Below are 15,979 nucleotides of genomic sequence, written 5' to 3'. Positions count from 1 at the left end.
GCCAATCTTTATTAGAGATTAGGAGGACATCTTCCTGGAGAGCAGACTACCCAACATAAACCTATTGTCAGGCTCTTGCATCTTACTCTGAAGCATCTACTGGTGGATAACATCAGAAACAGTACGGTCGGCTAGATGGACCATGGCTGATTCAATACAATTCCTATGTCCTTAATAAGGCATTCAAAATTAGAATGTGATTTTTCCCCAACCCACATCTCATGTACATCACTAATAGGACAGCCTTGTAGGGAAAGGCAGACAATTCCCAAAAATAGTGTGTGTTTGGGGGAACCACATGAAACAACCAATAGCATGCAAAATCCCCCCCCACCCCAACTCTTTCAGCACTTTGTACCTGTACAGGTTTATTGTATTCCAAATGCTTTCAAGGACAGACCAGATTTCCTGATGTCTTTTATCTTGGGACAGCTGAGTGTTTGACAATGACTTGCCTTCCTCACATGTTTGCAGATGCAGCCGCACATCTTCCATTTTTGAACCTGCAGTGTTTTCTGAAAGAGCTGTCAGGGCTTCTGATGATTTTTGTCCACTGTCTGACTGAACCTCATGAAACAGACAACCATACGGTGTTGGAAAGCTTTAGAAAAACCTACATGGGGATCCTTTTCCCCTCCCCTTTCTTTTTTTGAAAATAATCAACATATCTAAAGGTACTTATATGGCCTTCATCACCATAGCATCTGAGACCCTCACAATCTTTAATGGAACAACTCAAAATGTCCCTGTGAGGCAGGTGAATCTTATTCCTATTTTACAAATGGAGCACTGAAGCACAGAGAGGCTAAGTGACTTGCCCAAAGTCACACAGGAAGTCTGTGGTGGAGCAGGAAACTAAACTCAGCCTCCCAACTCCTAGGTTAGTGCCCTAACCACTGAACTATCCATCCACAGAAGACTCCAAAGCTGAATTTGCACATTTTAACCCACGCCTTCCCCCCTCCATATAGCTCATTAATGCACTACAGAAGTGTTCCATTCTGTTTAATCGTCACTTAAAGATGTAAAGCACATGATTTTCACAGTAAAATGATTTCAACACTTGTTACAAACCAAGGAATTTCTTTCACACTAATGCCACATATACTTGACAAGAGTTATTCTGCAAAGTGAGGATTTGAGGGTATTACTACACTAAAAACACCACAACAGGCTGTGGTGTGTGCAAATATTTTCTTTGTCTGTAAAAATGGGGATACTGAGAAGAACTACTAAAATGATTTCAATAAGGTCATTGTTACAGCACTTTCCCTTCACCCTCTCCCCTGGTTCTTGTCATGCAGACAGAAAGTAGAAGACCAGAAGTCCAAAGTGCAGGCAATGCAATGTTTATTGGTGTTAGTTCCAAGCAAGCATATTAATATACACCTCAGAAGAGTCCGTTTCCTAGTGTCCCCCTTCCCGGCTCTGATGCTGCAGAGCCTTGCCTGTGTCCTTGTTCCCCATTCCCACCTCCTCTTTCTTAGCAGGCCCAAATATACCTGCAATGCATGCCCTCGGTCTCACCCCTTACAACTTATGGTCATGTTCAGTTTTGGGGGGAGGGTTGTGTTCTAGGATCTTCGTCCCACCTCTTTTGAACCCCATGGGAGGGGTACGGAGTGAGACTGTGTTCTGGCCAAGGGCAGGCTTTTCTTTGGCATGCAGTGTTTCTTAAGCCTTCCCCCTCCCCCCGCCCCCCATTCTAACTGGTTGCTTGACCTTGGCTTGAGAAAGGAGCCAGGCAGCCTTTCAGTATATGCTCATATTACACTTCCACCATACCCTGTAACACTTTAGCACTATCCCTCATCTTTTCTCATTGTAGTAAAAGCCCCATGTGGTTGTTGGAAATGCAACACAGTGTCTTTGTTAATTGTTCTTCACTCATATCTTATACTAATATGTGTATCAAAAAGTCAAACCCAAAATTCTATCTCAGGCTGATAAACAAACCTATATACCTGGGGTCGGCAACCTTTCAGAAGTAGTGTGCTGAGTTTTCATTTATTCACTCTAATTTAAGGTTTTGTGTGCCAGTAATACATTTTAACATTTTTAGAAGGTCTCTTTCTATAAGTCTATAATATATAACTAAACCATTGTTGTATGTAAAGTAAATAAGGCTTTCAAAATGTTTAAGAAACTTCATTTAAAATTAAATTAAAATGCAGAGCCCCCCGGACCGGTGGCCAGGATCCGGACAGTGTGAGTGCCACTGAAAATCAGCTTGAGTGCCGCCTTTGGCAAACGTGCCACAGGTTGCCTACCCCTGCTATATACTAACAGTCATACTGAACCAGTGGCAAACCTAGGAATAAAACCCTGTAAGTTTTAACTTTTATTGCCCTTCTCTAAAGATGACAAATTTAGCGGGAGGGAATGGGGGGGGGGGTCAAAAACAAAACTCAAGTGATCCATGGTACTGGGTTGTATAATTCATGCAAGACTGTCGGATAATTTTTCAGACCGATAAACGAAAAGGAGTTGCTCTAAGAGCAAACTACTAGGATAGAAGGTCAGAAAAAACTATTTCCTCTACTAATTTAATGAGCTTTAAATTTCTATAATGTCAGTCATGCCTAACCTGAGTCCAACAATTTATTCATATATGGAGGATACTAGATAAAGGCTTAGGCAAAACTCATTGCTGAAGAGAACTTAAGTAATCAATTATGTATTTGATAGGGAAAATAAAAAACAACTCATGCAGATACTTAGTCACTCCCATTCTGAAGTGTAGGAGACAGCAATTCCTGTTCCAATCAATTAGATTACCTTTCCTCATTTAATATTGAATAACTTGATGACTACCTCTTAATAACCCAATAGCAAAACAGAAATAGGGATCTAAGGAAAAACAGCTCATGTTGTAAAAATAAGTATACAAAAAATGAACAGCCTCTTTTTGATCTCCCTGGGACCCTGGCTAGGCTAAGTGGCTCAAAGTTACTACTCCCCTATAATAATACGGCTTTTTGGTTGTTGTTTTTTTTTAAAAATAAACACACACCACTATTCCTCAGCTGTGGCCTATATAGTATTTTTCATCCTTAGCACCAGAATAAGAATTACTAGAGCTTTTAACTGGGCAGTCCAACAACCACCAAGTATAATGTGTCACCTTTCTGCTTTCTTTCACCAACTTTTTATTCTTGTGAGAGGAAAGGGGAATTAGACGTACAGGATTTCTGAAGTGCACAAAGGAGAAACTTCACAACTGAATCACAAACCAGGTTGTCAGGAGGAGAAGGGGGGCAGCTCAACATACACAGACATATTCAAACTAAGTGAATCTTACAAGGTAATTTTAAATTAGGGAAAAAAAGATTGGAATTTATTAAATCACGTTGAAATGTAGGATAACAGGTATTTATTTGATATGAAGTTCAATATCAAAAAGCAGCAGTATGCACTTGCTTTTCAATTATTCACTTTCTTTTTGAGAGTTAATAGAAATTTGCTTCTATTAGGGATACTTTTATAAACAGAAAGCCTTCACTTTTGTTGTGGGAGCAGAGTTAAATCTGGGACACACCACTTATGACAATATCCTGTTAACCTCCACCTAGCACTGTTTACAATAATGTTTTCTGTCATTATAACAAAGAACTAGAAAACCCTTAGTAAGTTTGTAGTGTCAATGATTGGTGACGCTAAAATTTCAGTTAAGCCATAGTTTTAGTGTAAAAAACTATGTACATTGAAATGCAGCTTACCTCTGCAAGCATCTGGAGCAGTTTAGTCACATAAGCAAAAGCCTGCGGAAGTACACCATCATAGTCTGACCTTGAGCTGAAAGCATGCAATAGCTTTTTAGATTCCTGGAGCAGGATGTTTGCTGTTATGTGGTCAACTGTCTTACCTGATATCAAAACATTAAGAAGAAACATGGGAAATCAGTTTGAGAGAAGTAGGCTAGTATGGTGTTAAAACACACAAGAAGTAAAGGAAAAAGCTAACAGTTCCAAACTGAAACCAAGTATAATCACCACCAGTTCTATCATTTCAAAAAAGGTATTACAATTATTGTATGAATTAAGCATTCTAGGCTATCCATACGTATAAAAATAAGTGTGTATTATTATGTAAGATCATTATCAAACAAAAAAAGGGTCTGAAAATCATATTGACATAAATGGTATAAGATGAGGTGCAATTGTCTTCTGAGGGTTTAATGCCTGTAGTCAAAGTCCAACAGTAAGCCTAAAAAAATATATATATATATAGTTTCAATGTGCTAGCACATCACTAAACTTAAAATCTTCTCTAGAGTTTGTAAAGTGCATCAGAGTTTGTGTTCTACTCAATTCAAGGGGCTGAAAGATTGTAAAGTGGTCCCAAGCTCCACTAAATATAGAACTCTGGCTGGAACAGGAAGCTATGTCACACATTCTAGCAATTTTGCTTTTGTGGGTAAAATGAGAGCATGGAGGGAGAGAAGATAATCCTCATCAAATGTTGATCTGTTAAATGTTAAAATGTAAGAATAAAAATCTAGAACACTGCTTTTTAATGAAAAACAAAAACATTTAAAGACTCATCTATATTGTTTATTTCAGCCAGTATATGAAATATGTCTTGGATACAAACCATGAGCGCTAAACAAACAGTTTCAGGAAGAACATTACAATAAGCAGTGTGTAAAAACAAGACTTTTACTTTTGGATCAAATCAGCCTCCATTCAGTATCTGGCATAGGCTCATTAGACGTGTTGGGTTCCTTCCCCACTCTGAACTTTGGGGTACAGATGTGGGGACCTGCATGAAAGACCCCCTAAGCTTATTTTTACCAGCTTAGGTTAAAAAAACTTTCCCAAGGCACAAATTCCACCTTGCCTTGAACAGTATGCTGCCACAGCCAAGTGATTTAGTCAAAGAATCAGGGAAAGGACCACTTGGAGTCCTATTCCCCAAAAATATTCCCCCAAGCCCTGCACCTCCGTTCCTGGGGAAGACTTGAGAATAATATCCTCACCAATTGGTACAGCTGAACAGAGATCCAAACCACTGGATCTTAAGAACAATGAAAAATCAATCAGGTTCTTAAAAGAAGAATTTTAATTAAAGAAAAGGTAAAAGAATCCCCTCTGTAAAATCAGGATGGTAAGTACTTAACAGAATAACAAAAGATTAAAAAACACAGGATTTCCCCTCGAGGCAAAACTTTAAAATTACAAAAACAGGGATAAACCTCTCTCTTAGCACAGGGAAAATTCACAAGCTAGAATAAAAAATAACCTAATGCATTTTCTTTGCTATTACTTACTATTTTTGCAGTATTAGATGCTTAGCTTAGATATGGCATAGGGAGATGCATTTTCCCTGCCCTAGTTCCTTGTTGACTCCAGGAGACACAGACAAAAACATCTTCTCCCCTTATTGATCCTTTTGGTCAGGTGCCACCCAGGTTATCTAAGCTTCGTAACCCTTTACAGGTAAAAGAGGAATTAACCCTTTACAGGGTAAAGACGGATTTTATGCTACCCTTAGCTATATGTTTATGACAACATGTCATCAGATAATCTGGTCATTACCTGTCCTAACACACATTCTGGTGGACCATATCCCAGCATAGCTATGGTTACAAGTACTGAATGGAAAACTACTGCCAACTCATAAAAGCACTGACACTTCATAACTAAATGCAAGACTCATGTCTTCAACTTTGCTTTCCATCAATAAAGTTCTTCAGAAGCACAGCACACCTATACAAATGCCTGTAAACTAATTAAGATGTCTATCTTACAAACTAGGAAGGAAGATAGATTATAAATAACAACAAATGCTTTGGAGGTACTTAAGTACTCTAGTAATCAAACCTATACCTGGTAGCATGCATATGAAGATGTAATATTTGAAGCGAATCCTATAAGTGACTAATTTCAGTAGTGCCTGTTCCTGTTTTTAAACAAATTTGAACAAACATGAAGTGAGCAGCAGACTATCAAAATATTTAATTAAGGTTACCAAAACAGTCTCCAGAGACAGTTAGCTTTTTTGTAGCTTCTTCAATAAGTGGCAGTGAATCCTTGTGCCATTTTAAGGCCCATGTCTGGGCAGATTTGAGGGTTAGGCAGGTTTTTCTTTTTGTCTTTACGGACAAGTGTTGTATCATGGATCTTTGGGCTCAAGTTACAAAAAACTTGCATGCAGCAAACTGGGATTTTTGCTGCCCATCTGGAACCACCATCACATTTGCGTGAAAGTCAAGAAGGAAGGCTATTTCTCCAGGGTATAGTCTCCCTTGAATAACCCACATAACTCCTATTATTCTTGAATTAAAAGGAGAAAAATAAACCCTTTAAATATGTACTACATGTATATTTTCATAATGCACGCTTCAGACTCCTGTGATTAGAAGGCTTGACCTCAATGGAGAAAGGTTTATGTTTAGAAGTTTATTACTAAAAAGGAGTCATGTAAGATTCTTACCTTTACAAAGATGTTCGTGCAGGCATTCAATGGTTCCAAGTAAGCTTCTTGGCACAATAGAGCCAAATACAGCGAACCAGTGTTTTTTAAAACACTGCAATAAGCTTGCTAGGGTCCATGGGGGCTTCAGATACAGTACCTAAAAGTGAAAAGTTTAAAGCTTCACAACCATGTAACTTTATCAATGTACATTTCTCAATTGTGCTGTTCTTTAATACCAATTGTACATGCTGAAGTAAACATCCAAAGCATTCTCAGAAATAAAAGATCAGGTGGATTTTTCCTGGTAAAGTGATTGTACATTACATGACAAATCATAGCCTTGCTCAATTTAGTTTTACTCAGGAGGTGTCTTACACAGGTACAGACCCTTCTTAAAAGCATTTCAATTAGCATATGTGCACTGCTGTGACTAAGACTATTTAGACTTTTATGAAGTATTTCTGTAAAGGATATTCAGTTTGTACAACACTCAAGATATACAAGCTCAAACAAGAAATGTTAGTTCTAGTTACCCGATAGCTCTCAGAGTTCATCTTGTGCAGATGAGTATAAAGTAAAGTAATTAACCATTCCAGCTAGATGAAAATGTTAATTGGAAGACACACAGAGATAAATAACTGGACTGATAGTCTTCTGGCTATAGTCAGAATATTTTGGTTCTACCCCCAACTCTGTCACACACTTCCTATGTGAACTTTGACAAGATAGATAATCTTTGTGTCTCAGTTTTCCCACCTGAAAGGGAGGACAGTATTATTTCCCCTTCTCCTGAGGTTTTGGGAAACTCAATGTTTGTAAAGTGCTTTGAGCTCTTGGATGCTATGGAACATGGGTACAGCTTGCTCAAGAAGAACAGGCAGGGCAAAAAGGGAGGAGGTGTTGCCTTATATATTAAACGTATACACTTGGACTGAGGTTGAGATGGAAATAGGAGACAGACTTGTAGGAAGCCTCTGGGTAAGGATAAAAGGGGTAAAAAACCATGGGTGATGTCATGGTAAGGATCTACTACAGACCACATAACCAGGAAGAAGAGGTGGATGAGGCTTTTTTTAAACAGTTAAACAAAATCATCCAAAGCACAGGACTTGGTGCTGATGGGGGACTTCAACTACTCAGACATCTGTTGGGAAAACACCACAACAAGGCACAAATTATCCAACAAGTTCTTGAAATGTATTGGAGACAGTTTTTTATTTCAGAAGGTGGAGACAGTTACTAGGGTTGAGGCTGTTCTAGATTTGATTTTGACAAATAGGGAGGAACTGGTTGAGAATTTGAAAGCTGAAGGCAGCATGGGTGAAAGTGATCATGAAATGATACAGTTCATGATTCTTAGGAATGGAAGAATAGAAAGGATAAAGATAATAGATTTCAAGAAGGCATACTTTAGCAAACTCAGGGAGTTGGTAGGGAAGATCCCATAGGAAGGAAGTCTAAGGGGGAAAACCAATGGAAGACAGTTGGAAGTTTTTCAAAGAGAGACATAATTAAAGGCATAAGCGCAAACTATCCCAATATGTAGGAAAGATAGGAAGTATGGCAAGAGATCACCCTGGCTTAACCAGGAGATTGTCAATGATCTAATAATAATGAAAAAAAGAGTCCTACAAAAAGTGCAAACTAGGTCAAATTACAAAGGATTAATATAAACAAATAACACAGGCCTGTAGGGACAAAATTAGAAAGGCCAATGAGATCAAACTAGCTAGAGATATAAAGGGCAACAAGAAAACATTCTACAAATATATGAGAAGCAACATGATGACCAAGGACAGGGTAGGCCTGTTATTCTCCCCCTCACTGAATAACAATAACACAAAATGTGGAAATGGCAGAGGTGCTTAATGACTTCTTTGTTTTGGTTTTCACCAAGAAGGTTGCTGGTGATTGGACATCTAAAATAGTGAATGTCAGTGAAAATGAGAAAGGATCAGCCTGAAATAGGAAAAGAACAAGTTAAAAATTACTTAGACAAGTTAGATGTCTTCAAGTCACCAGGGCCTGATGAAATGCATCCTAGAATACTCAAGGAACTGACTGAGGAGGTATCTGAGCCATTAGCGATTATCTTTGAAAAGTCATGGAATACAGGAGATTCCAGAAGATTGGAAAAGGGCAAATATAGTGCCCATCTATAAAAAGGAAAATAAGGACAACATGGGAAATTACAGACTGGCCAGCTTAACTGCTGTACCTGGAAAGATAATGGAGCAAATAATTAAGCAAAAAGGTGATAAGTAACTGTCAGCATGGATTTGTCAAGAACAAATCGTGTCAAACCAACCGGATACTTTCTTTGACAGGATAACAAGCTTTGTGGATGGGGGGAAAGCAGTAGATGTGGTATATCTTGACTTTAGTAAAGCTTTTGATACTGTCTCGCATGACCGTCTCAAACAAACTAGGGAAATGCAACCTAAATGGAGCTATTATAAGGTGGGTTCAAAACTGGTTGGAAAATTATTCCCAGAGAGTAGTTATCAGTGGCTCACACTCATGCTGGAAGGGCATAACGAGTGGGGTCCTGCAGGGATCAGTTGTGGGTCCAGTTCTGTTCAATATCTTCATCAATGATTTAGATAATGGTATAGAGAGTACACTTACAAAGTTTGCAGATGATACCACTCGGGAAGGGGTTGCAAGTGCTTTAGAGGATAGAATTAAAATTCAAAATGATCTGGACAAACTGGAGAAATAATCTGAAGTAAATATGATGAAATTCAATAAGGACAAATGCAAAGTACTCCACTGAGGAAGGAACAATTGGTTCCACACATACAAAATGGGAAATGACTGTCTAGGAAGGAGTACTGCAGAAAGGGCTCCGGGGGTCATACTGGACCACAAGCTCAAATACGAATCAACAGTGTGACACTGCTGCAAAAAAAGCAGACAGACATTCTGGGACGTATTAGCAGGAGTGTTGTAAGCAAGACAAGAGAAGTAATTCTTCCTCTCTACTCCATGCTGATTAGGCCTCAATTGGAGTATTGTGTTCAGTTCTGGGTGCCACATTTCAGGAAAGATGTCGACAAATTGGAGAAAGTCCAGAGAAGAGCAACAAACATGATTAAAAGTCTAGAAACATGATCTATGAGGGAAGATTGAAAAAAACTGGGTTTGTTTAGTCTGGAAAAAAGAGAGAACTGAGAAAGGATGTTACAGTTTTCAAGTACATAAAAGGTTGTTACAAGGAGGAGGGAGAAAAATTGTTCTTCTTAACCACTGATGATAGGACAAGAAGAAATGGGTTTAAATTGCAGCAAGGGAGGTTTAGGCTGGACATTAGGAAAAACTTCCTGTCAGGGTGGATAAGCACTGGAATAAATTGCCTAGGGAGGCTGTGGAATCTCTATCATTGGGGATTTTTAAGAGCAGGTTAGACAAACACCTGTAAGGAATGGTCTATATAATACTTAGTCCTACTATGGGTGCAGAATACTGGACTACATGACCTCTTGAGGTCCCTTCCAGTCTTAGATTCTACGTTACAGAAGTCCAATGTGAATTTTCAGAACGCATATTTTATTAACAGTAACTTTTTGAACAACCAGACAGCACATAAAATTACTATTAAATGTAATGTTGCACAGACGTTACTAGTCAAACAATCATTCCAATATCAAATAGTATTGTTAAATTTCATTATATATGTCAGTGGATGGCTCACAGGATTGGAAATGGCAGGCACAATTCTTGGCTTCTAGGTCACTTGTTTAAATTCCCTTCAGGATAGTAGTGACTAAGTTATTAGACGGCCTGTGTAAAGTGAATTATGGCTCTTAGCCTAATACATGTTAGAGAGGTGTCCACATCACAAGAACACCAAAAGGCAAACTCCCAAAAGAGGTGAAGTACAGAATGAGTTTGGAGACTGAATTTCCCTAGGCAGGATTGAACTACACTAGCTGAGCAGTTGCAGGAGGTGGAAACGGGAGGGAGAAATGCTTCAGCAGAGGTTGCCTGTGATGTGATTGTCCTATAGATTTTTTTTTTTAATTTAAAAAAAAATTATCTAAAATGTTAGTATGGTCACACTGGCACCCTGCAATTAAACACGCATTCTACAATGGGTTAATTGACAGATTAAATGTTCATGGATTAAGATAACACTAGAATCCCTAACCAGAACTGTAGTCTTAACAATTTATTCTGTATAATTTTAGAGAATGTTTCTCAAACTTTTTTCCTCTTGGTGTATTTTAACATGAACAGTTTAGATTAAAAAAAAAAAAAATCAAACATTGAAACTCTCTTAAGCCCAGAAGTGGGGTCCCTGAAGAATCATGACAGAGGGCAGCACAACTGGTCAGTTTTGCAGTTTTCAAAGAAAAAAAATCTGTTTAAATTTTCATAAGAGGTTATATAACTGAAAATGAGTTCAGGGTCAACAACTGTAAAGTAGTTTGAGACATCTTCCACATCATTGTACTGTATCAGCCCTATTTGTCATTAACATTGTAACGTAAAAAGCACACAGTGAACTTTGGACTCCAAGGCAACCTTTAACTTAGTATTTGAAATATCAAGCAAACCACCACAAGTAACTACCTCCATCCACAAGTTTCCAAAAGCAATTTTCATTTCAGTTTCTAATATCGAGGATAAAGCTTCTCCTAAACTTTTTTCAAGGTCAGGAACAATGCTTAGGAGTGGAGTAGTAAGGCTGGGATCTTCCCTCTTGGTTTTCTGGGACCCAGTATCTGCCAAGTAAATACAGTTACAGTAAGTGCTTTCTTTAGTGTATTATTCATAGACAGTTATAGAAACAAGTTGCTAGGTTCTGTAATCCAGTCTTTGCGAGTGCTGGATTCTTGACTACAACATATGTAATATTTGTCCTCTAGTTGTAGATCTCCAGCAACAGAGGATTCCATCACTTTACTTCTATGTAGTTACTTCTACTATTCCATTACCACAATATCCAAGCACCTTCCAAGTATTTTAAAACAGAATCAGTGTCCATATTTCTCACTCTCCTCCTCCACCCACCACCAACAGAAGGAGAAATAGCATGATTCTTCTCTAGGGTGTTCATGTTGTGTGAAGAGCCTACTGAACTTAAGAACTGCCAAACTGGGTCAGACCAACGTACCCTGTACCTTGTCTGACACTAACCAGTACCAGAGCTTCAGGAGGAGCATACAGAACAGGGCAATTTGACAGATCAACCACCCATCATCTCCTCCCAGCTTCTGGTACTCAGCTGTTTAGGATTGCGAGCATGGGCTTGCAACCCTGACCATCTTGGCTAATAGCCATTGATGGAACTAACCTCCATGAATTTATCCATATCTTTGTTTAACCCAGTTATACTTTTGGCCATCACAACAGCCCATGGCAATGAGTTCCATAGGTTAGCTGTGCATTGTGTGAAAAAGTACTACTTCTTGGTTTGTATTAAACCTGCTTATTAATTTCATTGGAGACTCTTGGTTTTTGTATTGTGGGAAAGGGTAAAAAACCCAACCAACCAACACCACAAAAAATTCTCTACTCGCTTTTTCCATCCTATTCAAGATTTTACAGATCTCTATCATATCTAGCTCAGTCATCTTACTTCAAAGCTCAACAGCCCTAAACTTTTTAGTCTCTTCTCGTCTGAAAGCTCATCCACACATTTGATCATTGTTCCTCTTCCGTGAATCTTTTCCAGTTCCACTAGATCCTTTTTGAGATGGGGTGACTAGAACTGGGAATGGTATTCAAGGTATGGGTACAACAGGGACTTACAGAGCGGTACTAGGAGATTTTGTCTGATTTCCTATCCCATACTTCACCATTTCTAACATTCTGTTAGCCTTTTTGATTGCTGCGGCAAATTGAGCTCAAGTTGTCAGAGAAGTATCCATGGTGCCTCCAAGATCTCTTTTAATTAGCTAATTTAGACCCCATCGTTTTATATGTATGGTTGGGATTATTTTTTCCAATCTGCACTACTTTGCATTTATCAGGTTGAATTTCATCTGCCATTTTGTTGTCCAGTCACCCACTTTTCTGAGAAACCCCTCTCTCTTTTTGCAATCAATTTGGGATTTAACAATTTTTGGGAAAGAGAGTCAATATGGTTTCTGTAAAGGGAAAATCATACCTCGACAATCTACTAGAATTCTTTTGGGGGGGGGGTGTCAACAAGCATGTGGACAAGGGGGATCCAGTGGATATAGTGTATGGAGATTTTCAGAATGCCTTTGACAAGGTCCTCACCAAAGGCTCTTAAGCAAAGTAAGCAGTTATGGGATAAGAGGTTAAGTCCTCTCATGGACTAGTATCTGGTTAAAAGACAGGAAACAAAGGGTAGGAATAAATGGACAGTTTTCAAAGAAAGAGGTAAATATTGGTGTTCCTCAGGGGACTGTACTGGGACCAGTACTATTCAACAAATTCATAAATGATGCGGAAAAAGGTGTAAACTGAGGTGGCAAAATTTGCAGATGATACAAAACTGCTCAAGACAGCTCAGTGCAAAGCAGACTGCAAAGAGCTGCAAAGGGATCTTGATAAATACAAAGTAATGCACACTGGAAAACAATCTCAACTATACATATAAAATGATGGGGTCTAAATTAGCTGTTACCACTCAAGAAAGATCTTGGCATCATTGTGGATAGTTCTCTGAAAACATGTACTCAATGTGCAGTGACAGTCAAAAAAGCTAACAAGGTTGGTAATCATTAAGAAAGGGATAGATCAGACAGAAAAAGTCATATTGCTTCTATATAAATCCATGATACACCAATATCTTGAATACTTAGTGCAAAAATGGTCGCCTCATCTAAAAAAAAAAAAAAAAAAAAAAAAGATATATTGGAATTGGAAAAGGCTCAGGAAAGGGCAACAAAAATGATTGGGGTATGGGATGAGGAGAGATTATTGAAATTGGAACTTTTCAGCTTGGAAAAGAGACAACTAAGGGGGATATGACAGAGGTCTATAAAAACATGACTGGTGTAGAGAAGGTAAATAAGGAAGTATTATTTACTACTTCTCATAACGCAAGAATTAGAGGTCACCAAGTTAAATTAATAGGAAGCAGGATTAAGGAAGTATTTCTTCACAGAATGCACAGTCAACCTGTGGAACTCTTTGCCAGAGGATATTGTGAAGGCCAAGACTATAACAGGGTTCAAAAAAGAACTAGATAAATTCATGGAGGATAGGTCCATCAATGGCTATTAGCCAGGACAGGCAGGGATGGTGTCCCTAGCCTCTGTTTGGCGGAAGCTGGGAATAGGTGACCTATTCTGTTCATTCTCGCTGGGGCACCTGGCATTGGCCACTGTCGGAAGACAGGAAAGTAGGCTAGAGGGACCTTTGGTCTGACCCAGTATGGCCATTCTTATCTTGAATAATTTTTTTAATCACTGTTCACTCCCTTTTCCAGATCATTAATGTATATGTTGAACAGCACTGGTCCCATCAAGATCCTGGAGAGAAAGATTAGCAAATAAATGAATTAGTTCTGGAATTACGCACATCCATCATCATTCTTTTCTCGTAGCAGACAGTTCAGGTCCTCTGAAAGTTTAGTCTCGCACATTTCATGAATTTCCTCCTACTAGCCAAGTTTCTTTGTTCGGAACATACCAAATATGGGAAGTCCAATCACACAGGGAGAGGTGATCTCTTTGGTACCTAGAGCCTGTCCTGCAGAGGGCTCTTAATATTAGGCAGAAACCTTGATCTGGACTCTGTATTTAAAAGGGCAGCAAGTGTAAAGAGCACTAAGATGTGTCCACAGTAAGCTGTTACTAAGCACATGGGGTATTTCAGTCTTCTAGATCAGACTAAGTCCCTTCCTAGCAGGATATTTGCCCTAAATTTCTTTTTCTTAGGTTTTCCTCAGTACTACTTATTATGCTTTGTCTTAAGTGACAGACCACTAACCAAGATGACCTAATTTCTCAGAATATATTTATTCATGATTCTACTCCACATTCCTGATTTTTTAAGTGACTTAGAAATGAACTTACTTGTGTGTCGAAGAAACAGCTGTCTATAGAATACCAAGGGCCAAATACAGCCAGGGTCTAAGTAAGTACAATTCCCCTGACTTCAATACAATTATACCTGCTATATTACAAGATAACTCCATAATACTGTTTAATACGAACAGCTATCTTGAATCCTGAACAGTAAGAATTGGCCCACTCAAGGCTAAGTTACACTATTATAACCCATTGCCCAGGTTACAAGTATAGCTGTTCATATTAAGCAGTATTATTGAGTGACCTTAGATTTATAAGTTAGTTCAGGAATCCAACTAATAGTGGATTCATGACTTAGTATGAAACCTTTTTGACTTAGAGAGTTGTGTTGGGGCTAACCTCTATTTCAAAATGTATTTTTTAAAAGGTGGCTAGAAGTTTTGTTTTAATGCACACATACACAGAGCTGGGAAACATACTTAATACTTTCATTATTTGATTAACTGAAACAGTTTTACTCAAGATCTCAAAAACTTTCACACACACGCACAAAAAAAGTCATCTTTGGGTAGAAACCAAAGGTGGAAAATGTCAGCCCTCAAGGTGAATGTTCTAGAAGTTCTGAGTGAATGAAGACAGAAACTTAATTTTCTGCCAATTTAATTATGCTCCGCATGACTCACACGGCCACTATAAATATGTGCGCACACACAAACTAACCTGTTTTTGATTGTTGTAGGCCAACACAGTTCTGATGGCTGTTTACATTCAGGTTCTGGAGTGAAGTAACCAAATCTGCTTTGGATAGGGCCTTTACATCACTCACTAGGGCTTTGCTGCATAAATTTTTATCATCCCTATGAAAAGAGATTTACTTTTGTTTTGACTGTATTAGTTTTCAACAACAGTTACAATTCTAAAGCGTAAAGCTAACCCATTGACAGACTTGTCTTCAGTAAGCCCATATAAATCTTGAAAGGCTTCACTATAAACAACATATTGCCTGCGAAAGAAAAAAAGGTACCCATGTAAGAAAGCAGATGAGATAGCTAAATCAAGACGTAGGTATTCTGAAAAGCAACACAAAATATATTAAAAACCACAAAAAACAAAACAACCCACCACACCACACACTTTATAGCCACACTTTAGGCCAGACTTCACCGGAAAAGCAACTGCAAACACTGCCATCTTCTAACTCAACAAATCAAACCATATTTGCTTACTTACTGCCAAAAATAAAAACACTTTCCCCCCCACCCAGGCCCACACCTCTTAACATTAAATTGGATTTTTTAAAATTTAAATCAGTTTAATTTAAATTAAACAATTTTTCTTTTTAAAATAAAAACTAAAAATAAATTTTAATTGATAATTTATTTTAAGACCTACACTTACTCTAATCTATTAAAATAATTTACAATTAAAAATATTCAAGCAGGATATGTTTGCTACTAAAATTTTAATGAAAGTCAAACTACTGAACTGGTAGAAGTCACTGGCTAAAGCACCTGGAACCAGAGTAAGCTGAAATGCTAAATCAGCTTTTGACAGTAAAAGCCTCTTCTGAGAGAATATTTCAGGTCAATGACTAATTCATTCAAAAAGGT

The 15,979-nt window shown here is 38.2% G+C and overlaps 1 protein-coding gene across 3 annotated transcripts in view; it reads right to left on the bottom strand.

Annotated features, from left to right (window-relative positions):
* Nucleotides 1–15,979, bottom strand: part of SWT1 (SWT1 RNA endoribonuclease homolog) — a 92,515-nt gene that overhangs the window by 40,476 nt on the left and 36,060 nt on the right. For 2 of the 3 annotated variants that reach the window (XM_050961388.1, XM_050961390.1), the window contains 5 exons: nucleotides 15,090–15,226; nucleotides 10,993–11,144; nucleotides 6,436–6,574; nucleotides 3,720–3,865; nucleotides 359–567 (listed from right to left, as the gene is read on the bottom strand). In XM_050961388.1, the coding sequence (XP_050817345.1) occupies nucleotides 359–567; nucleotides 3,720–3,865; nucleotides 6,436–6,574; nucleotides 10,993–11,144; nucleotides 15,090–15,226 (783 nt within the window). The remainder of the gene's footprint in view (nucleotides 1–358; nucleotides 568–3,719; nucleotides 3,866–6,435; nucleotides 6,575–10,992; nucleotides 11,145–15,089; nucleotides 15,227–15,979) is intronic. The other variant, XM_050961389.1, reaches the window with a different exon arrangement.

This window comes from Gopherus flavomarginatus, chromosome 7, assembly GCF_025201925.1.
Source record: "Gopherus flavomarginatus isolate rGopFla2 chromosome 7, rGopFla2.mat.asm, whole genome shotgun sequence".
Taxonomy (NCBI): Eukaryota; Metazoa; Chordata; order Testudines; family Testudinidae; genus Gopherus; species Gopherus flavomarginatus.
This window is presented reverse-complemented; position numbering and strand designations above follow the sequence as displayed.